The sequence below is a fragment of the Cololabis saira genome, chromosome 5, assembly GCF_033807715.1.
Source record: "Cololabis saira isolate AMF1-May2022 chromosome 5, fColSai1.1, whole genome shotgun sequence".
In the NCBI taxonomy this organism is placed as follows: domain Eukaryota; kingdom Metazoa; phylum Chordata; class Actinopteri; order Beloniformes; family Belonidae; genus Cololabis; species Cololabis saira.
In genome coordinates this window covers 13,843,824-13,870,646 of record NC_084591.1, presented here as the reverse complement: position 1 = coordinate 13,870,646, position 26,823 = coordinate 13,843,824, and the positions used below count along the sequence as shown (strand labels likewise).

The window sequence follows — 26,823 nt, the reverse complement described above, 5'->3', positions numbered from 1 at the left end:
GGGAAAACAACCCAGCATTCACTGCAGATTCACTACATCTGTGTCTGTTCTGTCTGCACAAAGATGCTCATGAGCACTCGCCAACCTTCACTTTTCTCTGACATATAATACTGTTCTCCAAAGTCAACCAAAAAAAAAAAAAACACCCCTCCAAAACCCCAATAACAACACAATCAGTGTTCTCTAAGTCACTTACAAACATATGTACTTATGAACCGTGATACTTCTGTGCAGCCCGAGTGCAGCGCTGTCTTCAGCATTAATGTGCTCTCGGTTGATGTGCGTCTTAGTTATTTAGGTTAATGTGTTTGCCTGTGGGGCATATTTCCATTCTGGCTCCCGCTGCACACACATCTTTTTCCAAACTGCTGTGCCATTACAGTTCACTCACACTGATTTCTTTGGTATGACTGCAGCCACGCTGCTGGGAAAACCGAACAACCTTCAAAGCCATGTGTTTCGCTGCGGTAGCCGTTGTCAGAGTCCCTGTTGAGGTGTTACCGTTATAGTTCAGAAACACACAATATAATATAATAATTACATTTCTAATCTACATATCAAAAGTCACAGTTTTTGTTTTGCTCTGTTTCTGGAGGGTTTGTGTAGAGCTTCCAGTAATTCATTTGAACAACCCCTTTTATGGGGCAGAATGAATTATGTGAAACAGAAATATAAACAGAAAAGTCACTTCTTTCAGCTTTTCCCTTTTTAGGGGTCACCCTATTGGATCAGTGTGTTCTATATTTTTATTTTGGAAACTCTTTACGTCGGATGCCTTTCCTGACAAGACCCTCCCCATGTATCCGGGCTTTTGGACCTCCACTATGGGGACAGTGGAGTGGCTGGAGCGGAAACTCCCCTGATCTTAATCCTGAGAACATGTGGTCAATCCTCAGAAAGCAGGTTCCTAAGCAGGAAAACACATAATGTGATCAGCCCAGGACACTGATACAGCAGGAACAGATATCCATCACTAGGGATTTTGACCAGAAATTGATATCCAGAGCGACTGTAGGAATTGCGGAGAAGAAAGTTCAGCGCTGTAAACATTAACTCTTTCAAAAAGTCTGATGTATTTCCCAGTTAAAGCTTATGGAACTTATGAAATGTTTATCGGTTCTTCAGTATATCACAGAAACACATGAAGAACATCACCCAAAAATACAGAAGCAGTAAAATTTTCACAAAGCAAAATTTGCATCAGTGCAAAAGTATGGAGCTAGAACAGTCTCAATAGTCACAAATCCACACAACGATCCACAAATGCACACAGACTGATTCACAAATGCACAGGATGATTTGCAAATGCACAGGGATATTCACTGATTTACAAATGCACAGGTATATTCACACATGCGTAGGACAAGATACACAAATGTATTTCTGAGACACACACAAATATAAGGTATTACAACGGTTTGTGGTCTGTTGACTTTGCTGCATTTGTGTCTGAATTTTGAGACCCCCTGACTTGCCTCAATCCACAAATGTATCTTTTTAAACACAGAATGATCTGCAACCAATCAGATATCTTCTTTGTTTCCGCCAATCATTAGAACGCACCCCTCTTGGGGGACGATTTACTCATACACTGTAAGCCAATCACATTAAAGGTATAGTCCGTAATGTTGGAGAGCTAGCAAGATTTGAAAGTGGCACCTCCTCCAAGCCCCGCCCCCTCCTCCCCCCTCCCAGGGACTACAGGCGGAAATGAGCAATTGTTGCTATAACCTGGCTCAGAGCATCTCTTCTTGTTTTACAAGATTAATGTTTTTTTTGTGCATTGTCCCTGTTTTAAATAAATAAATTCAATCAATCAATCCCGTCAGCGCTCCGTCCAAAGCCACGCCCCCACAAACTTTCGGGAACGCGCATTTGCAGGAGTCGAGTTTTCCATGACATTTTCAACAAAACTACCCCATGTGTCATTCACCTGTAAGTGAGGCCGGTTTTAGGGGGGGGCAGGGGTGGGCTGTGCCCACCCAAACGTGCGTCCTGCCCACCCAATCAAAGTTATGGGGATCCTTTATTTTTTTATAATTTTATTTTTTTATAAATATAAAAAAATATCACAGAATATCTGTACCGTTTCTGATTGGGTGGGCACTACGCATCATTTTTAGACACAACAATGAATGCATACCGCAAAAGTTGTGTCTCGGCGGAGGGACCCGACGTCCCAGCAAAATGAGCACAACAGAGAAGAGTTCAGAACAGCACACAGAGCACACTGAAGGCTGATTTATGGTTCCGCGTTACACCAACGCAGAATGGTGCGCGTCCTCGTACTCGCCATAGTCTACAATGTACCCTACGGGGTAGCTGTGGCAACAGAGCCTGCACGGCACCGCAGCACACCGCCACCCGCACCGGCGCTCTCCGCCCTCGCCGGGATGGAGACACCTCCATCCCTTCGGACCCCACGGTCCGTGGCAGACCCCCAGTAGCGGACAACCTGCACGCAGAATTGCACTTTGGCTTTCTTTTTTTAGCCTTTTTAGCAGGGCGAGCCGTTACATTCGACGTGACGAGTGCATGCATGGGACAGAGGGGGCGTGGGTGAATGAAGGCATCTGATTGGTTCTTTCCCCCCTGCCAATCCTCTGATCCTCTGACCAATCCGTGCCATTCGGTGCGCAAAAAACAGATTGGTCAGAGTTTTTACAGGATTAAAGCTGTCAGAGAGGTCAGATTTTTTTCTTTCCTTTTTCTGAACACATTATTCACTGGCTACTCTCAGGATGGAAGGACCATTTGACCCACTATAACAATAAATGTTTTTGAATACGATTACAGACTATCCCTTTAAGCCATTCAAACCGCACTATATGCATGTGAATTTCAGTCAGTTCAACATGTCTTCCAGCAAGGACAGTGGAGTGATGAGTAAAACATCTTATTTTATATGTTTGCCTACCTAATCCCCTTGTTTGCTATGAGAAGTGTTTAGTTATTAATCTCAATCGCTTTAATCAACTCCCAATACAAGCCGAATATTATTGTGCTGGCAGCTGTCCATGAAGGGCGCTGTCAGGTGGGATGGCGCAGGGACTCATGGGATGCCATATTCATTTGTATGTATATTCCTTTGTGTGGCAGGGTGGAGTAGCTGCAGCCACTCAGGCTGACGGGACACAGGTGTGTCCCATCAGCCTCTCCACCCTGCCAGCCTTGATAAGGAGGACTGGGAGACTGCAGCTGTGTCGGACTGAGAAGCTGCTGCTGGAGCTGTGTGAAGGTGCTTGTGCACGTGTGGCGGTGATATTGCTAATAAAAGGGTTCTGCACTAAACTCTGTGTCCTCTCTATCCTGTCGGTCGGGCCCCCGTAGCACTCGTCCTGCTACACTGGCGCCCAACGTGGCGCCCGACGGGATGGAGAAGGGAGGCACGGAGCGGGCCCTGGAGGCGCTCGCCCATGCCATGGCGGACCTGGCCGCCCTGCTCCGGGACCAGGGTGAGCAGCAGCTCGTTGCGCTGGCAGCGCTGATGCCCGCGGAGCGACCCACCCCTGCGCCACGCTTGAGGTACGCTGCAGCAGGGAGGGGCTGGCGGCGCCGCAGCTGAGAGGCCGGGAGGCAGAAGCTGCGGGCCGCCAAGCAACGGCTCCCGAGACAGCGGGACCCCCGGAGCGGCCCACCCCGGCTCCACAGGTGTGTCCCATCAGCCTCTCCACCCTGCCAGCCTTGATAAGGAGGACTGGGAGACTGCAGCTGTGTCGGACTGAGAAGCTGCTGCTGGAGCTGTGTGAAGGTGCTTGTGCACGTGTGGCGGTGATATTGCTAATAAAAGGGTTCTGCACTAAACTCTGTGTCCTCTCTATCCTGTCAGTCGGGCCCCCCGTAGCACTCGCCCTGCTACACTTTGCTTATGAGTAAATCGTCCCCGACGTGGGGTGCGTTCTTATGATTGGTGGAAACAAAGAAGATATCAGTCAGGGGTTCTCAAAATTCACACACAAATGCAGAGAAGTCAACAGACCACAAACCGTTTGTAAATCCGGTTATATTTGTGTGTGCATCAGAAATACATTTGTGTATCTTGTCCTACGCACGTGTAAATTGTACTGTGCATTTACAAATGTTGAGTCTGTTCTTGGTTTTTGTATAAAATGATCAACACAACAAAGTGTGAGATATTTTTAACTGTTATAAAAAAAAGAAACCTTCGCTTGGAGACGTTTGAATGCCACAAACTGAATACATCTTAGAGCTGTCTTTGCATCAGTTACGGCTGCGAGTCTCTGAGTGTGTTTCCAAAAGTCTCTATCATGAAGTCACTCACTTTTTCACTTCCTTCAAGAAAGATGGGTTCAGCTGCTGTGCAACAATCTTTAGATGATAACAGACTTCCTATTGGGTCTTGATAATCATTCCACAATATTTAAATAATGATAATAGATTAGATTTTTATCGCGCTTTTCTAAAGACACTCAAAGGGCTCTCAATGGTTCCATTATTCATTCATTCCTCATTCATACTTGGTGGTGGTAAACTACGTGAGTAGCCACAGCTGCCCTGGGGCAGACTGACGGAAACGTGGCAGCCAATCCACCCTACGGCCTCTCCAACCATCACCAGAACATTCATACAACATTCACACCCTCACTGGAGGTGAGGAGAGTTGAGTAAATAGACATGTCAAGGCAAACTTGAGTTGCTTTAGCAAATGAATTCAGATCAATGATATTCTAAAAAATAAGTCCACGGGATCCATCTCAGTTATCTAAAAGACAAAAGTAGGTTCTAAATAGTTTTCATTTACCCAGCGCCAGTCATCACTCCTTTAATTTTGACAAACTTCTCATCCCCTAGCTCATGAAAAATATTGTCACATCATGACACTTTCACCTCCATGCCTCACATTAGGAGTGGCATTGTTGCAGTAATAACCTTTGTACCATATGTAACACATTTAGTTCAAGCCTTATCTGAACAGAAAACCTTCCACGTGTTCGAGGAGTCTCAAATGTCTTTTGGCAAACTCTTTTTTTTGTTTTTCATGTACTGTATATCGCTTAATCTACAGACAGATACCACTTCTTTACTTATTAATCTGACCTCAGATTAATCTCCTCTATATTAAACATGATTCATGTGGCGGTTCATTGTGTTGGTCTGGGACAATTCAATACCCAACGGTGCTGAAGATCAAACTCAGTGACCAGATTCATGGCCAGAGCTAAAGTTGGATTAATTTAAAGCATTTTATGTTACTGTAGCTTGAAAGTTAATGCAAAACCCAAGTTGCATAGCATACATTTCACATACTGGATTGTACATGATGGATTGTATTGTCATTTTTAACATAGTATTACTACAGAATAGGTTCATGCTGATCAGTTGTTGAACAGAAGCTACTTAACACTTAAGTGTGTGAAGAACGGGTTAAAAGGTCCATTGACCAAGAACCCTTAGAGGCCTTCGTGTTAATGTTTATAGAGCATCATGTTTCAGGAACAATAAAGCTGAGATAAACAAGTCCCCTGTTTCAAATAAAGTGGAATAATAGTTTCAATTCAAATAGATTCCCGAGGAACATTAAAAAGAGATTTATAAAAACAAAAACAACCCTATGCATTCATTTTTTTCTTCTCTTTAATCTGCAACATCAGGATTTTGGCTCTGAAATTAACAGTTTAAGGCATCACTGGGAGTCCAATATGAACTGTAGATTTCTAACTACAGCTGTACATGGAAGGGAGCAGGAGGTTGGTTACCTGCAAGTGAGCGTCTCATGGTAGGGTTTGATGCTGGCGCTGCGGTCCCTTCGCACCGGTCCAGGCTCAATGGTGGGCAGCCCTGTGGCAGAGGTGGTGGTCGTCCACGTGGAAGAGATCCTCCTCAGGAGGGCAGGGTGGAGACTCCGTCTGAGACGCTGGGGACAGAAACATACACGGGAGAAAACACACACAAACACACACACAATTAAAACCACTGCTAAACCAGCTCACAATGATTTATTTATCCAATTAAAAATTTAAAGAGTCACTACAAAAAAACTCTGACTAACTGATTCCGTATTTTGATATAAGCTCTAAAAGTACATCCACCTGTACGATAAAGTTAATATACTCTAGATTCATTTTGGGACTACTTCACTGTGGATTTGGCCACACTGAATCACCCGATGGAGAAGATAAGCTGAATTCTTTCAGTTCATTATTTCACTGCATCTGAAAGGCCTCAAAGTTGGGGTCATTAAAGGGATATTTCTCTACATCCTGTTCTTCAAAGTGACTTGTGTGAAGTAGGCAGTGGTCACAGCGCTCTGTTTAGAGAATCAAAGACCAATTATAATTGGGGGCTAAATTAACCGCCAATCAGAATGAGGACCACCGAGGAGCACATTTTCACCATCTAACGCATGTCAGACCTCATGCATTTCAGAGCAGTTCAGAAAAGTGCTGCATTACACATATTTGTACTCCAGACTGTTATTTATTTTGTCACCATGCTGCAACATAGCTAATGGTCCATGTTACACAGTCTGTGCTGCAACGCTGTGTCAGAGAAAACATATTACTGTATGTAAACCCTGGCGGATTTGCAAACTTGTGTGTGTATGTGTGTGTGTACTAGGGCTGTTCGATTTTGCCCAAAAATAAAATCTCGATTTTTTTCTCTCAAAATCCGATTTTCGATTACGATTACGATTATTTTGTGAATTGACAAAAGGCAAAGAAATGATTTCAAATATGCTGTTTTTTTATTGAACATTTGCCCCATTGGGCTTTAAGTGCAAACTTTGCTCTTATTAAACCAAAAATGAATGAATAAAGTGCAAAACTCTGTAAAATAAGTTTAAAAAAAGTTTAAAAAAATATAATAAAATATAAAGTTTTATCTCTGGAAAAAAAAATCAGCAAATCAGCACTTGCAAACATACAGTAAGTTATATTTCCAATTAAATAAAACAAGACATTTTCTAATTAAACTATACTGGGTCTTTGCATGCTAAATAATAATGCAACCCATGAAGGAGGTAGAGGTGTGTAATGTCAGTCATTACATTTGCTATTCACATTTGCAAGTTTTTTGCAAGGAACACGAGCCGGTCTACCGCGCTAGGCTTGAGGGATGCCCAGTGGCATGTTACAACGCCCCCTCCTACACTAAAGAGCCTCTCCCATGGGGCACTTGTCGCAGGTATTGAGAGGTATTTCCATCAATCATTAATATGGTATCAATCATTAATATGTTTGCAGACAAGGTAAAAAAAAAAAAAAAGTGAAAAATCGATTTTACGATTTTCACGTTTTAACATCGTTCTAATTACATAATCGCGATTACGATTTAAAATCAATTAATCGAACAGCCCTAGTGTGTACTGTATGCACACACATACATACATCATCTAACATAGTATTCCTCAACAACACCTTTTCTCATTTGCTTTTACATTAGTCTCAGAAATCCACTGTGATTCTCCAAACCGAGAGCATCCGGACTGCTGTTCCCTGGAGGTAAGACACAAACTACTCATGAGTACTTCACACAACCCCACAGAAGCAAGATATCAGTTGAATGAAAGGAGAATATTCCCAGGCAGCTGTGGCAGTGAGGCTCCTCCTGCTGTACAATTACTGCGGCAGTGTGAGTATACAGTACTTGCACTGCATACAAATCCATTTCATCATATGGACTATACAGTAGCTCTCTGTGTTTCATTCTCTTTATAAGATCCTTTTTTCTCTTATTTACCAAGTCACAGTTTTCATCTGCCTTGCTCTTTCCCTGAATTCCCAGTGGTGTTTGCCCTAGTGATGGCTCCGTCTGTTTGCAGCCATGCAGCAGTTTGGCTGGCTCACTCCCTCTCAGTCCTTTGCAGGATGACCTAGTAAATAAAGCCTCAGAATTCTGAATGAAGCTCCTCGACAACATGAAATCGTATACTAGGACTAAAAATACACACGTTCCAACATGGTGTTGGTTTACAATATTTAGCAGGCATGTACTGATCACAGTCACATTCATTTGAATCCGAAACCGAGTGCCAATTTGAAATTTTGACAATTCACAAACAAAAGGAAAAGAAGAAGCAGCTCTGACCTTTCAGTCCAACCGAATCCCAAAAAAGCAAACAGTAGCCACTTGGGAGTACACAGCCCTCTTAATATGTTTAGAACTACAAATTAACTTTTGTTTGTTGATTGTTTTTGTGTTATAATTCCAACCCTCCTCCTTTGTCCCGACTATAGGCTTGGGAAGCACCATTGAATAATCCCTCTAATCATTACATCAATTAGAATTATATATCAATATTTATTATCATTTATTATTCAGTGGTGCTGAGGCAGTGGAAGATGACGACGCTGTAGATTCACGGATATGTGATTCATCTGCACGCGGCGAGGTGAACGTCTCCTCCTGTGACTGCAGCTGAGAGTCACTATGTTTTATCTATCTATCTATCTATCTATCTATCTATCTATCTATCTATCTATCTATCTATCTATCTATCTATCTATCTATCTATCTATCTATCTATCTATCTATCTATCTATCTATCTATCTATCTATCTATCTATCTACATATCTAAGGTTATTCTTACTCTTGCCAGACAAACTGTGATTGCTTACGGTAAAACACATCAATAGACAATAAATAAATGAATAATGTAATGTAGCGAAATTAAAATTAAAACTATGTTTTACGGCCCCGGTTTCTGAACACGTTATTGGATTGGGACATCACTCATATTTACTCTGCCTTCCACTGTTCTGGTACACATCCACCAGAAAATCGCAGACCATGATTTTTCAGAAACTATCTTCAGTTAGTTTTGTATAGCGTACACTTAAATTGGATTTGTCAAGTTTTATAAAGAAGTAATGGTGTAATAATTATAACTCTTCTCCCTCCATTGTTGAATTCTTTAGTGAAAGCCCTGCAGACGCTAATGAAAAAAAAAGAAAAAGAAAAACATGTCACACATGCACACACACATCACCATCGGCAACAGCGCAGCAAAACCAGGGCATCTTCCAGAAAAAGCAAAAACATCTGATGCCAACTGCTGCTGATGCTGATTCTGGAAATGGACTAAGACCACTGCAGTTTAAACTTCTCACAAGAATATATGTTCTGAGCTCTGAAAAGTAATGTACTGTCTGTTGCATTTATTTTAGTTATATTTTGCAAATGACGGAGAAAATGTCATTCTAGTACAGCAAAAGTACATGGTGGCATCAGTATTTGCTGCGTATGGACATCAAAGCCATGCAGCAGACTGAACAGCCTTCTGTCGTCAGTAACCGCTTTTTCCCCTTCGATTATTCTCCCTGGTAGTTCGAGCAGGACAGGAGGAGAGTCTTAACAACCGAAGCTCCACCGGTCGTTTTTAAAAAGTTGCAACTTGCATTTTCTACTTATACAAAACTCAGAAGATGCAATGGACAGCATGGAATGTGTTTGATGGCACAGCGAACGCCACCGGCCCATCATGCTGTCTGAGCCGGAGTGGGCTTGACCAGATAAGGAGCAAATACAAAATGATGATGCAAGTCCAGTTTTGCTGACATGCACTTGTCTAGGGGTGGGCAGAAATATCGATATGGCAATATATCGCAATACTTTTCCAGCTGATTCAATATCGATATTCAAAATTTGAATATCGAATTTTTTTTTTTTTTTTTTTTTTATCCCCGATTTTTTCCCCATTATATCACCCAGTGCTCCTACCTAAGTGACAGTCCTGGGCATTGCCACTCTCTACCAACCCTGGGAGGGCCCTGCACTGAGCTCAGGTTTTATTTAATTTTATAATTTATTTTTTATATAACACAATTGCCTGTCCTTAAAAAATGAAAAATAATGGACAGAGGTTTATTTATTTATAGATTTATATCTATACTGACTGATCACTGTGCCTGTCCTTGGTTTTAGTACCCATCTTTCTTGTGTTTATTATTATTTGCCACATAATTAAAGCAACCTCATACTAAATTTAATGTTAATTTCATATGATGTAAATATTATGAAAAACATATACAAATAAGTTGTAACTTTAGCTTGTATAGTTATAATAAAACATTGTTTTGACTCAGTTTGTCCCATGAATTGTCACTATAATCTGATGAACGTGCAACTCGGATTTTAAGATCCATCACTATCATCTGATGTCCATATATACAACTTGGATTTTAAGATGTGTAATGCATTTTTTAATTTTTCCGTGAACTATGTAGAATATAATAATCGGGATATCGCATAATCGGGATATCGCAATGTGTATCGTATCGTGGCTCAAGTATCGTGATGCGTATCGTATCCTGAGGTCCTTCCCAATACCCACCCCTACACTTGTCCCTTTGTAGCATTTAAAGAAATGCATCCAGCTTTGTGTTGCCCATCCTCTGCTACTCCCCGCACATACATACATGCATTCACACAGACTCGCTGGCTCTGGACATCTGTCATGTTGACACAGCTGTGGCTATGAAAGGGAGAACAGTCCTCCAAGCAGTAGACATACCGGTACTCTATTTTTCTTCTCTCAACTCTGTGAAAATACACCCTTCATATGATGCTAAAACTCAGGGAGCGAGAAGGGCTCATTAGCTGAATCATGGGCTCAAAGATTAACATATGTGGGGAGTACTGCGTGGTGTATAAATCACTCGGCCTTAATAAGGTGGACCACATTGCCATCTAAGGATTATTTCAGCTGTTTCCAAATAAAACCGTTTGGTGTCTGGCTCTTTAACAGCTTTTGATTAACAGTTGAGACTTTTGATATTTGGGTGAAATATTCTCGCTTTCAACCAGGTTCTCCAACACGACTGATCTTCCCAGCTGAACGTAAATCAGGACAAATAATTCATTTTGTCTACCTTGTGTATGGATGTCCTCTCTCCTTTCTCGGGTCCTTCCTCTGAGTCGGAGCAGGAGTAGGCGTCGCTGGGGTTAAGCAAGGGGGCAGGGCGCGGCCGGTGCAGAGGCTGGAAGGTGAGCTGGGTGGTTAGCAGGTTGCTGACGGCCCGCAGCGAGGTGCAGGTGTTTGGTGGAAGGGACGGGTCAGCCAGCAGGTCTGTGATCAGTCCGTGAGCTTCTCCCATCACTGCTATGTCCACCATGACAGTCGTGCCTGATGACTGTTTATTGACAAGGAGACAGAGGAGTAAGAAACAATCATCACTGCTGCCGCAGCTAATGGGAGATGATCCTGATTTAAAAGTAGGCCTGACATAGGGCTGGGCGATATATCGAGATTTTAATATATATCGATATATTAATTAATATTAATCTAACGTGATATGGTACGAGACAATATCGTTTATATCGATTTAAAAAAAAAAAAATGTTTTTTTTCCAATGATTTTGATATAGCTTATTTTGTGACAAATTGACTTGAATGTTTTATTTGAGATTTGCACAAATGTTTTGTTATCTGCACAACTGTCAACCTCAGTGGAAAGGTCTGCCTGTTACTGTCTACATTGTATTAATTGCACAGTGTATTTTAATTGAATTGTTATGCAGGAAAGGGATATTTGTTTTATTTCATTCAAAAAGCATTTTTATTCTATATATGCAGTTTCATTTGTTTTATATATTTTGATATTGTGCAGACCTCTGTTAATAAAGGTATCTGTGTGACATTTGGCACTAGGCATTGTATTAAAACTGACTGTTTTTTTTAAGGGTTTGCCTCAGAAAAAAATGACGTTAACAGAGATGCTATGCTATAATGCTTTGGGGGAAACCCCAATTATGGCACAGAAAAAATATCGATATATATGGAGTATCGCCGTTCAGCTGGAAAATATCAAGATATGACTTTTGGTCCATATCGCCCAGCCCTAGCCTGACAGAGATTTTAGATTAACCCTTTTCATTTAATTAGTATTTAAGGATTTTTAAACATGACGCATGACTACATAGGACTTTAAAATGCACAACAATGTATGAAATATGTCACAATCACAACGAAGTGCAAGTTAATAGCAGCTCAAAATCTAATTCATGCTCATGTGGAGATGTGCAACAGAATGTGTTTGTCATTGTCAGTGAGCTTTGTTTAATTCTTTCTGTTAGAGTCAGCCTTGTTTTATGAGTTTTCATGCTCTGTATCGCCTGGTTTAAGTTTACCAACTGCCACACATGTGCATTTCTGTTTGTCATTATCTTTCTCTGTATATACAAAATAATTCCAAGGTTTGGGGTGTCATTTAAAGGCTCTTCATCACAGTTTCCCAGAGTCTGCCTTTGGCTGTTTATCTTTAATACCAGATCTTCACCTGTTCTGTCCTCGGGTTACAAATTCATGTCATTTGGATCCATGTTCCGTCGTAAGTTTTATTAATTAACTCTTTACCCCTGTTTTTGTCTTTAGAACTGCACTTTTAACAAAGTGCTATGACATCATTTGTTGACGCGATACCATCACACAGTTACAGATTTGCCAGCTCCATTTCCATGATAGAAATCTCCCGTTCCACCACATCCCAGAGGTCCTTGTCATGGACTGGTTGATTCAGGACCCATATCCAGGAGAGACACTAGGAGACAGCTAGAAGTTCCAAAAAACTGGATTTATTGACTTAAAACAAACTAAAAGAGCTGCTGAGCAGGGTGTTCAAAAAAAAAACACAAGTGCTAATCACTAGAGAAAACCTAAAAAAACCTGACGGGACACAAGGAGGGTAGAAACAGGGAAAGACAAGACACAATATACACAGAAGGCTTGACGACACACAGGTGCAAACAGTCCGGGCAGATGGGAACCAAGGAAGTCAAGACAGAACTGAAACACAAGGACACAGCGTGAAATCCTGCTGGATGTAGCAATCAGAAAGAGTATACTGTGGTCATAAAGAGATGCACATGGTCAGAAGCAAATCTCAGGCAGGCCGTGGTGTGTAAACGACGCTCAGTAGGTACTAAAGTGGTCTGAAGTGCACCAAGAAAATTCTCCCAAATCATGATACCACCATCCCCAGTCTGAACCGTTAAAGGAGCATGAGGCTCCTTTTAAGAAATGAGACTCTCTAGCGCCACCCTTCACCACGACGGCCGGGGAGAATGTGCATGACGTCACATCCGCAGGACAGCGCGGGAAATTCGGGCCCAGAATTGCAGCACATTTTGCAGAACACAGCCTGTTCAAGGCAACGGACAGATACACTAGAGGGCTCATTCTTTTTGGTTTGGAACGCTTCATCTGACATTATTACTAGAAAACTTAAAACGTATACACATTTTTTTTCAAAAATCCTGCCTCAATCCTGCCTCAAGCTCCTTTAATAGGAGGCAGAATGGTTCAATCCTTTATGTAGTTCAGACCCTAACGTCCAAAGGTTGCAGGAATAAGACTCATTTAACCAGATTTTTTAAATAATATTCTGTTGTCCATCTTTTTTGTAGCTTAAGCTTCTTGTTCTTAGCTGACAGGACTGTACCTTGAGTAGTTTTCTGCTGCTGTAGTCCGTTTGCTTCACACTTTAACACGTTGCACATACTGTATTAAAATGATCATGAATGTTGAAATGAACTAAAACCAATCACCATCTACTTAGTTTTGGTACATTGATGTCCAAAGTGGCAAACCCCAATCTATAGAATCAGAAACAACAGGGCCACTGTCCTGGCTGTCACCACTAAGCACTGAGCCCACGAGTGTGTCACCAGTGAATTTGTGATGTCCCTCACGCTGATGCTGACAGAGTTATATAGAGAACAAATAAAACAGCTGACAAGATCCAGCCCTGTGGTGATCTGGTAGAAGTCTAAAGAGTGCCAGATAAGAATGATTCACTAGATTAGACGAACGCTGACGTAAGAGACGTGACCCACTCTGCAAAGACAAGAAGCTGGATCCTCTTCAAATCTCAGGAAAGATCAATGAAGATCAGCCACACTAAAGTATTTGCAACTTATAGGGTGTTTGTTTTTCTAGATTTTTTTGAAGCATTCCCCCATAAAAACCATGAGGTTCTGAATTAATCTAGCATTTACTTGCAATATTATATGCTACAATACAGAGCACATATTACAATGACTGACTTGAAAAGAAAAATAACAGTCCATTTGGAAAAACAATGCATGAACCAACTGCAGCAAAGATGAACTGTCAGAAGGTTTCCCCCATTTCAAAAAAGAAAGTTTGATGGCAGCTCACAAAGCATTGCAAAGTTGGGTTTCAAAAGCGCTCTTAGCTCGTTGAAAAAACCCCTCAATGCACAAAAAATGATATCAATAAACAAACACAAACCGATTAATAAAATAAGATAAAATAATTGTCTTAAAAGAAGACAGCTCCAGCGTATGCTGAGATTCTGCAAAGCCTTGTTTTGAAGCTGCTGTCACACTAAGTGGCAAAGATGCACGCTTACACAACAAACACTTTATTTTAGACCTTATATGGCTTGTTTTAGATCACAGGAGTAAAAAAAAACATGAGGCGCAGCAGAGAGCGGCAATTCACAGGGGTAGATGTCGACGAGCTCGTGGTCTGTTCAAACGTCTTAATGGCAACATCAGATTGAAACGTGTTTAGCACAGCTGGGCATAACTTGATGCTTAATGAATGGACTCATTAGCGAGGTCTTGGCTGGAATCTGACCTTTGACTTCCATGCTCCTCTCCGATGGCCAGCAGCCATCACCTGTCTCCAACCGTCTGCTGCACAGCTGCTTTGAAGGCAGCGGCATGGCGTGAGCGAGCCTTGCTTTCACAGGGTAAAGTGAAAAGTTCACAAGCAACTCTTAATTGCTGCGCCTTGAGCAGGACAACAACCACAGCAAAGCACAAGTCAGGTCTGGCTGCAGGCTAAATTATCTAATAAGCCCACAAGTTCCCTTTTTCTACCTGAAAGAATGTTATCAGATTTTTTTCTCTCCAAATGTCCCATTCACTTTGGGAGAAGCTGCCAGGCACCAAGAATGGTTCTGCTTACACTAGCCAAGTAGAAAACGGTTGACTCTGTCTACAAATGTGTGAAAACCTTTGTCCATTTCCACTTGTGGGAACAGGAAAAGTTTCTCCATTTATTTCCCTGGTATATCATCAGATAAGTCAGATATGCTACTTTTCCTATTTGTAGTCAAAAATACAAAAAGGTGTGTGTTCATGAAGGTAATGGCACATTTGATAAATATAACAAATGCAACTTAACTCTTGTAGCAGGCAGCTCAAACATTGAAACCAATAACTTATTTGATCTAGAGCTGGGCGATATGGACCAAAAGTCACATCTCGATATTTTCTAGCTGAATGGCGATACTCGATATATATCGATATTTTTTTATGTGCCATAATTGGGGTTTCCCCCAAAGCATTATAGCATAGCATCTCTGTTAGCTTCATTTTTTCTGAGGCAAACCCTTAAAAAAACAGTCAGTTTTAATACAAAGCCCAGTGCCAAATGTCACACAGGTACATTTATTACAGAGGTCTGCACAATATCAAAATATATAAAACAAATGAAATAAAAATAAACTGCCTGCATATATAGAATAAAAATGCTTCTTGAATAAAATAAAACAAATATCCCTTTCCTGCATAACAATTAAATTAAAATACACTGTGCAATTAATACAATGTAGACAGTAACAGGCAGACTTTTCCACTGAGCTTGACAGTTGTGCAAATAACAAAACATTTGTGCAAATCTCAAATAAAACATTCAAGTCAATTTGTCACAAAATAATAAAAAAAAACTTATTTTTTTTAATCGATATAAACGATATTGTCTCGTACCATATCGCGTTTGAAAATATATCGATATATATTAAAATCTCGATATATCGCCCAGCACTAATTTGATCCTTCGACTCCACGACATCTTCTTCTTCACATTACCCCCATTCATTTAGTCAACACTTTTGGAAATTGAGAAAAAGATAAAAACTCCTGTCTCTCAGCTCATTTCCAGCCGATCTGAGAGTTTACGTAAAGAGAGATATTAAGACGATTTATGGCTGCTATAAAAAATCTGCCTCGACACCAAAGATGTTTTCAGGGTAATTGAAACACACGCTCAGAAACAAATGATAGCCTCAACTGTTTGCTCGTTAGTCCTGCTTCTAAAGCCACTACTAAAGCAGAAAACCAAGTGAAAATACAGTAAAACAAATGTATTTAAAACATGGGTCTGTAAACTTTGTAAAAAAAAAAAAAAAAGCAGCTACCACACTTAAATAATGTCACTGCAGTGAAGATGAAGATTTGTTCTCAGTATGAGGTCACTTAATGCCCAGGATCAGACATTACACATGGCACAGTGGGGATCTGGCCGCCACAGGCTCTGCAGTCCTCTTTAACGGTATTCTTATTACCCAGAAGAACTCGTAATACCTGTGTCCTACAATATATACGCCATTTCCTTACTGAAAAAACAAATACACAAATAAATACTCTCCCTTAAGCTATCAGGAAACAACTAATAAGTATAAAACCTCAACCTTTCTGGGTTTTCAGCTTTATGTATCACTAAAAACTTGAGTCTTGCCTCGCACGTTCCTAAGCGGAGGGTTTCATCCCAAATGTTCCCAAACTTCCAACAATCTTTCTTAAAATTTAGGGATGGTCATCCTGGGACAGATGGTGTTGTGAATTACATAAGCAAGGTTACATAAGCACATGCTGCCATGTTAGATGATTCCTTATTCAGCAGCTGTGGCTACCTATGAAGCCTTGTAACTTGAAATATCAAAAGCTATATTTCAGGAAAAATACATATTTCTCCATATTTAGGGCGTGGATGTTTTAACCTAAAATAGATGTAAATAAAGGGTAACATGTTGCTGGATAATGTTAAGATTATGTAAAACCTTCTCTCATATACTGGTCTCTGTCTGTTTTGTAAATAAAGGCAGCAAAATAAAGGTCATCGGAAGTAAAAACAGGTCCAAACCCTCAGACCGCATGTTGGAAGTGACAAGTTGACAACTCAGATGTTGTGATCAATGTTGGATGTCATTCTAAAAGGAAGTCCAAATCAACTTCTGCGGCAAAACCAATGAAACGGTGAAACAATTCGTGATCATGAAATCTGCTTTCTTGTGCAAAGTTGGATATGAAAACAGAAATTAATCAAGTGTCTGGAGTAAACAGGAAGCTTTCATCAGCAGGTTCTCATGAAAATAAAACTATTTATACAGCCTGATATTTTATCTAAGCCAAACTGCCCATCTTGAGAGTACACTGCAAAGGAAGCGGGGGCGTCAAACAGCCCTGGCTCTAAACTACCCAATGAAATTGTAACAAACATTGCTCCAGCCAATCAGCAACTGGGGGAGGGTTCATGCTCAGGTACACGACGAGGGGGAGAAGAGGCGTGGAAGAGTTCATGATGGGAATTGTTGACTTGTGTTTTCTGGAAGTCAGAGGAGGGAGGAGCTAGTTTTCTGTGTTTCTTTATTTTACTTACCCTTTAAGGATCATATTGTGGAGCTGCTGTACTGCTGATTAGCAAGTGGCTTTTGAAATCAGTTTTAAAGGAAAGCGGCTTCATTTTTTTAAAAATGTTTTAAACCCTGGAAAGCTTGATTTCAGCCTGATGTCGCGTCCGCTGATGCTCCCAATCTGATCCCTTTGCCAGCCTTCCTGCTCTTAAACCACAAGTTTATGTTAAACTCACCCACGAGCCCCTAGTTTCTGTTGAGAAGCTACATAAGCTCAAACTGAACAGCAGCATTGATAAACAGTTTTATGACTCCCCAGAAAAGCTAAATCACAAACTAAATCAAGCATGCATTTTTTGTTTTGACATTTTACAATGACTAACAGCAGTGCACATCCTCAATGGCATTTTGAAACAATATGTCAGTAGATGTGCAGTTAAGACCAACAGAGCAGTTCATGTGAACTCGTTCCTGAAGAGTGAGCAGCTGTTTGTCCACATACATTTTCTGTACTCAAGAGTCCCATTTAGCTGTGAATGCTGATTTCATTCTTATACTATGCCTGGACCAGCTAATATGAAGGATTCATATGTCATTTGCTGCAGAAAAAATAGATAGATACAAAGCATCTAATTCAAAAGGTTAATTGCTTTTGTTTCTAATACTAATAATAATGTGTAATACTAATATGTAGAAGGATTTATCAAATGATTCCTTGCTTAAATTTGATAAACATACAGTTATTAACTTTTATATTTATTTCTTGCATGGATAATCAAAATTACTGGCAGCACATGTGACCGTTGGAGCGGGACTGATAGATGGAAGTTACGACTGCTGGAGTTCCTGCTGTGTCCACATGCATTTTGCCAATAACTGCAGAACGCAGAGCACAGACTGAATCAATTTAGTGTAAAAAAAAAACAAAAAAAAACAAAACAACAACAAAAAAACATGCCTCCTTGTTTTCTAGAGCAGTGGTTCTCAACTGGTCCGCTTTGAGACCAAACATCACCCCTTAAAGCGACACTACGTAACTTTTCCACCTGAATATCATATTTCCAGAGTCATTGTGATGGTACATCAACTTCCAACAGGTTTAATGACACCTCTGTCATGGTCTGAGGGGTCTGTATCGCCTTCACTGGCACTATGTAACTTTGAGGAGCATGGTAGGAACCCTGCCACACTAAAAAACTACAAATCTTTACGGCTTTGACTGCTTTACGGCATACGTCACTTCCCCCTCCTTCCGGATATGCAGTCGAGACGAAAATGGGCGGGGCTTGGAGCTCAGAGCTCCGCAGAAGCTGGTAACCCGTTGCTGCGTTATGGCTGCAGCAGCTCCACACACAACAGACGTGGGGAAAAGATCGCTAATGGTTTAACTTTTCAACGGTTTCCTGCTCGGAGGCAGAACCACGCAGGCCAAGTATCTGATATAACAAAGTAAAAGAGTGAAAGAGTCGTCGGCTCGCTTGGATCGCGGCTGTAACAACCAAACACCTTCCACACAGTAAAGCCTGAATTATGGTTCTGCGTTAAATCGACGCAGACCTACGGCGTAGGGTACGTGGCGACGCACAACGTATGGTGCGTGTCGCCGCGTACCCTACGCCGTAGGTCTGCGTCGATTTAACGCAGAACCATAAACCAGCCGTAAAACACAAACACTCACACAGACCGGGTCGGATCAAAACACGGGTTTTATTCCTTCGCCAGCTAAACGCAGTTGCTCGCCAGCTCTCTGCGGTGCAATTAACCCCAATCTTCAGATAAAACTAGTTTGTTGAGGAAAAAATATTAACTCGTATTTGTAGCTGCAGAGGAAAAAAATAATCTCACGAGGAAAACAAAAATATTGCTCACGCCTCGGAGCCTCTTCAACATAATAAAGCAGTCAAAAAAAGAAAAGAGAAGTAAGAGGGATACAAAACATGTACTGTATGTTGTACTATTATACAAATTTATTGAAACACATGGCTCTTCAGTAGGGATTTCATATGGATCCAGACCGTTAATAATCATTATTTTCTCCATATACCGCTCCCTGGCTTCCTTGTTTAAGGTATCCCGGTAAATTCCAGTTGCTTTCCGGCAGTTTAACATCTTTTTTTTTGCGTTCCGTCTGTTCACTTGGTGAAACAGAAAAGCGTCCCGTCTTCTCTCATCAAAACAAATGCACGCGACGGGACATGAGTTTTCCGGCAGTACGTGCTGGTGCTCATGGGAAACGTAGTGTTCTTTCTGGTAAAACACTACCGCTTTTGTCCAAAAGATGCCGCCAAACTCAGAAAAGCTGAAAGTTACGTTGTGCTGTTTTAATGAAAAGGAATGACCCAAATTGTGTGAACATTTTCATGCTCTTATATTTATTTTAATAAAACAATTCAGTCATGTAGTCAGGCTTTAAACACGAGACTGACAGGAACAACCATTTCTAAGTAAATCAGCTACTGGTTTCATACTGTTTTTTAATTTCCATGAAATAAAAAATGTAAACATCAGAGAACTAGTTTTTAAAAGTCTCAAAATAAATGTAGCTATACCTTTACCTGAGGCAAAGGCCTGCGACCCACTGGGAACGGGTCTGGGACCTAGGAATGGGCGATATTTTACCGTTCATGATATACCATCAAAAAAATTCCCCACAGTAAGAATTTGTCATCTCGCGGTAAAAACGATAAATTCCCCTTGATGTGTTTTTGTGTAAAGCCTGATTTATGGTTCTGCGTTAAATCGACGCAGAGCCTACGGCGTAGGTTACGCGGCGACGCGCAACGTACAATGCGCGTCCCGCGTAACCTACGCCGTAGGCTCTGCGTCGATTTAACGCAGAACCATAAATCAGCCTTAACAAACATGGCAGAAGGCGGATCTGAGAGCGAGGAGCTTGTTGTTAAACGAGGCTCCAGCTGCATTATCGAACTGGTTTGGATTTAAAAAGAGTGACGAGGAGCAAACATCATCTATTATATGCAGAGTCTGCAAAAAAAACAGTGAGTGCAAAGGATGGCAATACAAGTAATTTATTATATATTTTACATTATATATTATTATATAAAACATATTATTATATATAACAGCTGCTGCTGCTAAGGTCTCCACCAGAGTGGTGTAATAATTGGTGTAATTTAGTATTCTTTTAGAGCAGTGTTTTGGGGGCTTCAAAGACTGAATGTGGTGATAGATTTATGGTTAAAAAGATGGAGTTGAATTGGTATTTTTTTATCGTCATTTTTATCGTTATCGGGATAAATGCCAGAAATTACCGTGATACATTTTTTAGTCCATACCGCCCATCCCTACTGGGACCCACTTTTGGCTCCCGACCCACCAATTGAGAATCATTGTTCTAGAGGACAATTAACTGGTTGCATGTAAAGAGGGGCCTTATATTTGGCATTCCTGAGATGGTTCACTTGGTGTGGAAGTCTCCATGCCCTCTGCTCCATCCTCTAAACATCCTCGCTAATATTGTGCAATGGTGCTAATGTGATGTACTCCAAGGGAGAGCTAACAACTGGACAGTTTCTGTAGCGTTAGTGGCCTGCTGGAGAAACAGATGTATTTGTTTCCCTCGATAAACACATTTCGATAATGTAAGCAACTTTGCACACAAATACACGCTGCTTTGCTTATTTATCAATCAACACTGGAAGCAAACGTAAATCTTAAAGAGGCAGGCATGTGTTGAGCAAAAAGCAAGGGAAGGCCATGAAAAGAAATACTTAACGTGTCTCTGAGATTTATTTCATTTATGCAGACTTCTCAGTATGTACCATGTATGATTACCATGAAGTTTTGTGTTTCAGTGGCGGTGCATGTGTGATTGCTTCTGTCTGGATGGATTAGATGAAGAGAAGCCTGGGAGATGGTGATATTCCCTGCTTAGAGTAACAGAGGACCGTTGCAGAGGGAGTTACAGCAGTTAGGTAACAAAAACCTCCACTGAGACACTGCTAGACACTCTGCCTCGGCCACTGCAGCCAGAACCGTGCACACGGCAGCTCCCTGCACTCTCTACCAACCCCCACCGCCGTCACAGACCTTCCCTCAACCCCAACACCGGGCCAGGTCCTCAGCTGCCGCCAGGATACAATTACGCATTTTCTATATTTTATCAAAAGGAAGGAGTCAAGGGCAAATGTTCTGGGTAATCAAGAAAAAACAAAAAAGATTAATTGCCTCACTAATAATTTACTGGAAAAAAAAAATCAAGCCAGTTGACCCCTACCATGCAACCATCAAGACTGTTTTGTGTTGTTGTTATGTTAAGATTTCTTCCACATCTTTCTCGATTCAAACAGACGACCAATATGCAGAAACAGAGATACAAAAGCAGACACACAGGCAGACCTGTTGGATGTGGAAAAATACAGGAATGAAACAGAGAAAATGAAAAAACTAAACAAAAAAAAGAGCATTGACACAAAACAGACTTGGTTGATGAGTGAGCACGACTTTACCACAAAAACAGAGATATAACATACACTGTATTGTGGAAAACATGTCACAAACAAACGCCACTTATTTGACACTTCCTTGAGTGGTGACACAAAAACAATGCGAGAGGAAAGTCGGTGAGCCGTTTTGCCGTGACGGATCATGCATTTCCTTGTTTTGGTGAACGCACAAATTATCCTCCTTCACCGAGGCTCTGTAAAAGCTCTCAACAATCTGCTTTACTGGGAAAGACATGGAAAATGGTTAAGTGGCAGAAAAATGCAAGACTTTTAACCAAAAGAAAGCTGATCAACAATGATGAAGCTTGCTCACACAGCGACAGCGGACACTCAGCAGAGAATACTCAGAGACAGCCTCTGTAAGAAGTCTCATAAAAGTAACGCGACCTGCAGAAAAATCTGGTTTAAAGATTACAAAAAGTTGTGTTTACCTCAATGCTACCCAAAAACATGACGACAAGGTCAGTTTTGGTTCTCGAGTGACTGAAACAAATGGGAAATCTCTCAACCTCGGACGAGTCAGCATCGTGGAAACCAGGTCTAAAGATAAAAAACTCATTTCTTTCTGTGGGACTGACATGAAACCTACCTTCATTTCTATGAAACCAGTCTTTTATCATCCTACAAAGTATAAATTTGTGATTTACTAAAAGTTTCTGTATTACTTCTGGTAGGTCCAGTTCATTTTGAGGCAAAGTATATTTGTATATTTTCATTCTACTTCAAATTGAGATTTAAGCTTGCCTCTAGAGCTAATAAAAAGAGAAGATACAAGTTACGGAGGGACCAGTGACCTCAGTTGGTGATGGCACCTCTTCAAGTCACGAGTCTTCTCTCAGCATTTTTAAAACAGATCGGGTTTTTATCTTTTTATGTACAAGTTTCAGTTTCAATTTCATTCAAAGAAATGTTCGACCACTTTTTGAAAGTCTCTTCCTTACACAACCCAAAGTAACTTGAGACTTCTGTCCCGGTCGTCTCTTGTGACAACCGCGCATCGCTTCACGGCACTACATCATGCATCAACAATGATGAAGAGAAAATAAAAAAGTGAATGAGACTAAATAAAATGTTGGATAGCGCTGTGAAAGTGACTTTACCAGAGTTTTTTGTCCTGATTTAAAGAAGGTGAACGTGGGTTTAATTTGTCACAATTGACACTGACACTGCGGTTTAAGTAACCAGACATATGTTTAGTTTTGATGTTTCTCAGCCACTCCCACCTCACCGCATGATGCTCTGTGATGAAATTGCAGTGTAAAATAAGCTGCATTTGAATCCCAACAATAAAATCTCTTCCTGTAACCAAGTATCTTGTTGCTTAAACATAGTCAAGGCAAGCCAAAGTTTCCCAGTACAGATCCATGACCTTCTCCCACCGCCAACCCTCTGACGTACAAATGTAGACTTCTTTGTTGCTTTTGAAGACGTGTGCATGCTTGGGATGAGGCTCATCATCAGCTACAAGGAGTTTGCTGATAAAAGCTGACACATACATATGCATAGTTTCAAAAGATGTCAAACATTTTCTTGCGGCGGGTAGGTCACCATCCTGCAGCTCTGATCAACATCAGCCAAGATGTTTTGCATAATCTGGGTGACGGTCAAACAGACAACGCACTAAAAACATCCTCCCACCTCGGTCATGTACGATTAAATCATACAAGCTTTTTTTTTCTAAACCTCCAAACCTGCATTTTCTGGGATGCTGATCAGATTTTCAAGTCCCCACAGTGATTTTGATAAATCTTCAACATGACTCCAATGTCATCATTTGTCTGCCTCACAGACCGCTCTTCCAGCCTCACAATAATTTAGAATAACAGCCGCAAAATCCAGGCGTACAAACACTCCTTTCTTAGATAATCTCCCTGGGTAACATTCCAAAACCAATGTGTTTCCAACTTGAATACAAATATTTAAATAGCTTTTTCCATACATAACTTTACTGTCATTTCCTAAGCTAAAACATCCACCACAAGCTTTGGAAAGGGAAAAAAAAAAAAAAAAATAAGTTGTGGTTTGGAAAATGAGCTCGCTCATATGTGCATGTTGGCAAATGCGACACAGAGATCAATCAAGCACCCTGGTGTCCTTCTAGGTTTTACACGCGCCATGAGGTGCTGGGCCTAAAGAGCGAGCGCCGTCTTTGACCAACAGCCTGGTTCAATGCAGCGGAGAGGAGGGAAAGTAGCCACAAGATGGAGAGACAGGCCAACATAAGCCTCCACTTCTTAAATGTCTTGTCAGTCTTTGTACTATTAAAAAAGATTGAACCCACCACTGACTCTAAATGGCAGCTTAGGCAACGCATCCATCAAAATATATATACTTGCCTCTCAGCTCCACATAAAACACTGATATAAGGCTGAGAAAATATTTCAAAAGGGCAGAATGCTTTTTGTGGGCTATCACTGTTCGGCTGCTTCGGGAACAGACAACGCAGATTGTGCATGTCAGTGAAAATTATGCAGTGTTTCATTTGTTTTTTAAAGTCAAATGTGCTGTTCTGTTTTAGCCACTACTCATATTTATTGCTATATAAGCATACTCATACGCTGTCAGCACTGACAGACTATAATTATTTTAAAGAATATCCTCCTGATGGGAGAACATGCAGTACAGGACGCATTCATACTGTATGTGGCAATCCCCCTGCCAAGGGCATTGTTTGTTCTTTATGTACTCTGGGGTCCTGCCTTGCAGCTCTGTGGCAACTCAATACATCAATTTCCAAGCTCACACACACACATCCAACAAATCCCCCCCTCCCACAAAAGATGGGAAAGGTTATCTCAAGGATGTGGCTGCATGTCCGTCTTCACAAGCTGTTTCCACTGGGCCTGCCAAGTATAACCCTTCCCCTGGCATTTAATGCACCTTAGCCAAATCACACACTAACGCTGCTAACACCTTAACACTATTACAAGGACTCCGGTGGGAATGGATACTTCTGAATGTGCTGTTTAACCAGATGTGAAATGAGCGAATGTACAGGACTTGTTCACATTTTCCTGCCGGTGTCATGTATTAAAGAGGACGTTCCTGTTGATGCCGTTAACAGTGGCGGTGGACGGCGCTAACCTGTGATCCTCGGTAGCCCCTCTTGTGGTCCCACTCTGAGCGGGGCAGCATCTGTGGCAAAGACAAAAAAAAAGAGACAACAGAGATGTGTTAAAATCCCAGTCCAACATATCTTGTTTCAGGGGCAACAACATCGTGTGAATACTGTACATAAAAAGGCACAAAGGATAAGAAAAAAAGGTGGGTGGATGGAAATGCTCATTAATCTTTTTTTTTGGATGGGTTAAGGTTTATTTTACATATTTCTTTCTTTACAGCCTTCCCATTGAGAACACAAGTCTGTTTCACTTTCAGTCAACTCTGGGGTACTGTGGTCCCTTTTCACCCCCTGATGAGTTGGAGGAAGCTGAAGACTTGGGATTCTCCGAATGCACAGGCGCTCATTTTTCACTCATTTTTCACTCACTTCTCAGAGAACATGTTGGAACATTAAAGTAAGTAAGTAAGTAAGTAAGTAAGTAAAGTTTATTTATATAGCACCTTTCACAGATATAAAATCACAAAGTGCTTTACATTAAAAGAAGGCACACAAATTAAAAGAGATTAAAAAGAAAAGATACCAATAGTATACATATATATAAAAACCTAGATAAAAAAAAAACGCAAGAAAAAAAAAAAGAAAAAAGAAAACGCAGTTGTGAAGGGAGAGCATTCCATAATTTTGGCGCAACAGCTTGAAAAGCACGGTCACCTCTGGATTTATAATGAGTTTGAGGGACAGACAGTAACGATTGGGGTGCTGATCTAAGAGCCCGATTTGGCGCATAAGGTAGGAGGAGGTCAGCGATGTATTGTGGTGTTTGGCCATGCAAAGCTCTGAAAGTTAGCACCAGTATTTTAAAATGGATGCGCAATTTAATGGGAAGCCAGTGAAGAGAGGATAAAATTGGAGTGATGTGTGTTCTCTTACTACTACTAGTTAGAAGCCGGGCTGCTGCATTCTGGACAGTTTGGAGACGATTTAAGGAGGCCTGATTTAAACAGGTAAAAAGAGACATTAAACCTAAAGAGCCTGATCAGATGGAAATTTGACTTCTCCTTTTGGTTCTTTCACCCCAGGTAGAAGCTAGCGCTCTGTGTTTTTTTTGTCTTCCAAAAAAACAAAAGATTTGACATCACTCAGAAATCCCTTACCCTACCTTTAAACCCTGTCGTGCTTATGTTTGGACTCTCTGCCCTAGAAACGCTGCTCCAATAACTGATGAAAGAGGTTTGGCATAAAAGCCAATTTAATAATTCAGGTCAGTGGAGATTTTTGACTTGTGTCATGCTGCGAGTTACAATATTTGTAAAACCTTCTGTTTTTGCAATTGTTATACTAGTGCGCTGCTGAAATAGGTCTGTCTGGACAGATGTGTGGGTTTATGAGCCTGTGAATCAACACAAGAGTACAATTACTGCTTGTTATTCCATACTTAATTAAAGAGGTTATTTTTTATTATATATTTTTTTACCAATTGCACTTGTGGTTAATTAGGAGTACACACACAGCAGCAGTGTTTCTAAGCAGTAATTTGTGATGATGTCATGCATCATTTAGATAGGTCAACCTCTCACCGTCGGCTCTTTTCAGAAATGTTTATAAAGGAAGTAGTTCAATTGGATGAAGCTGAGTTTATCTATAATCAACTAAAAATATCGACTTGATTTTTAGTAATATTTACACAATCACATATGGTCAGAAATGTTTAAATGTGTCCCTCCAATTAGAATGAGGCTGCTGTCTTTCAGTCTCCAAACAATTGAAATCTAAGAGATTTATGCCGTGAGCAGTTAAACACGTCGCCAGTATTCTTCTGGATTCAGCACGCTTGATTGACAAGGGCCAACATAAACACACACGTCCCCGCTGTCACCACAATTCAACTCAAATGTTGCTTAAATATGAATAAATCCACCAACCAAGCCTTTGCTCACTTCAAACCAG

General features: G+C 40.9%; 1 protein-coding gene across 2 annotated transcripts in view; it reads right to left on the bottom strand.

The window, feature by feature from the left end:
* Nucleotides 1-26,823, bottom strand: part of LOC133443767 (cGMP-inhibited 3',5'-cyclic phosphodiesterase 3A-like) — a 115,424-nt gene that overhangs the window by 25,993 nt on the left and 62,608 nt on the right. For both annotated transcript variants that reach the window (XM_061720972.1, XM_061720971.1), the window contains exons 2-4: nucleotides 24,897-24,947; nucleotides 10,834-11,094; nucleotides 5,718-5,875 (exon numbers count right to left, since the gene is read on the bottom strand). In XM_061720972.1, coding sequence (XP_061576956.1) covers nucleotides 5,718-5,875; nucleotides 10,834-11,094; nucleotides 24,897-24,947 — 470 coding nt within the window. The remainder of the gene's footprint in view (nucleotides 1-5,717; nucleotides 5,876-10,833; nucleotides 11,095-24,896; nucleotides 24,948-26,823) is intronic.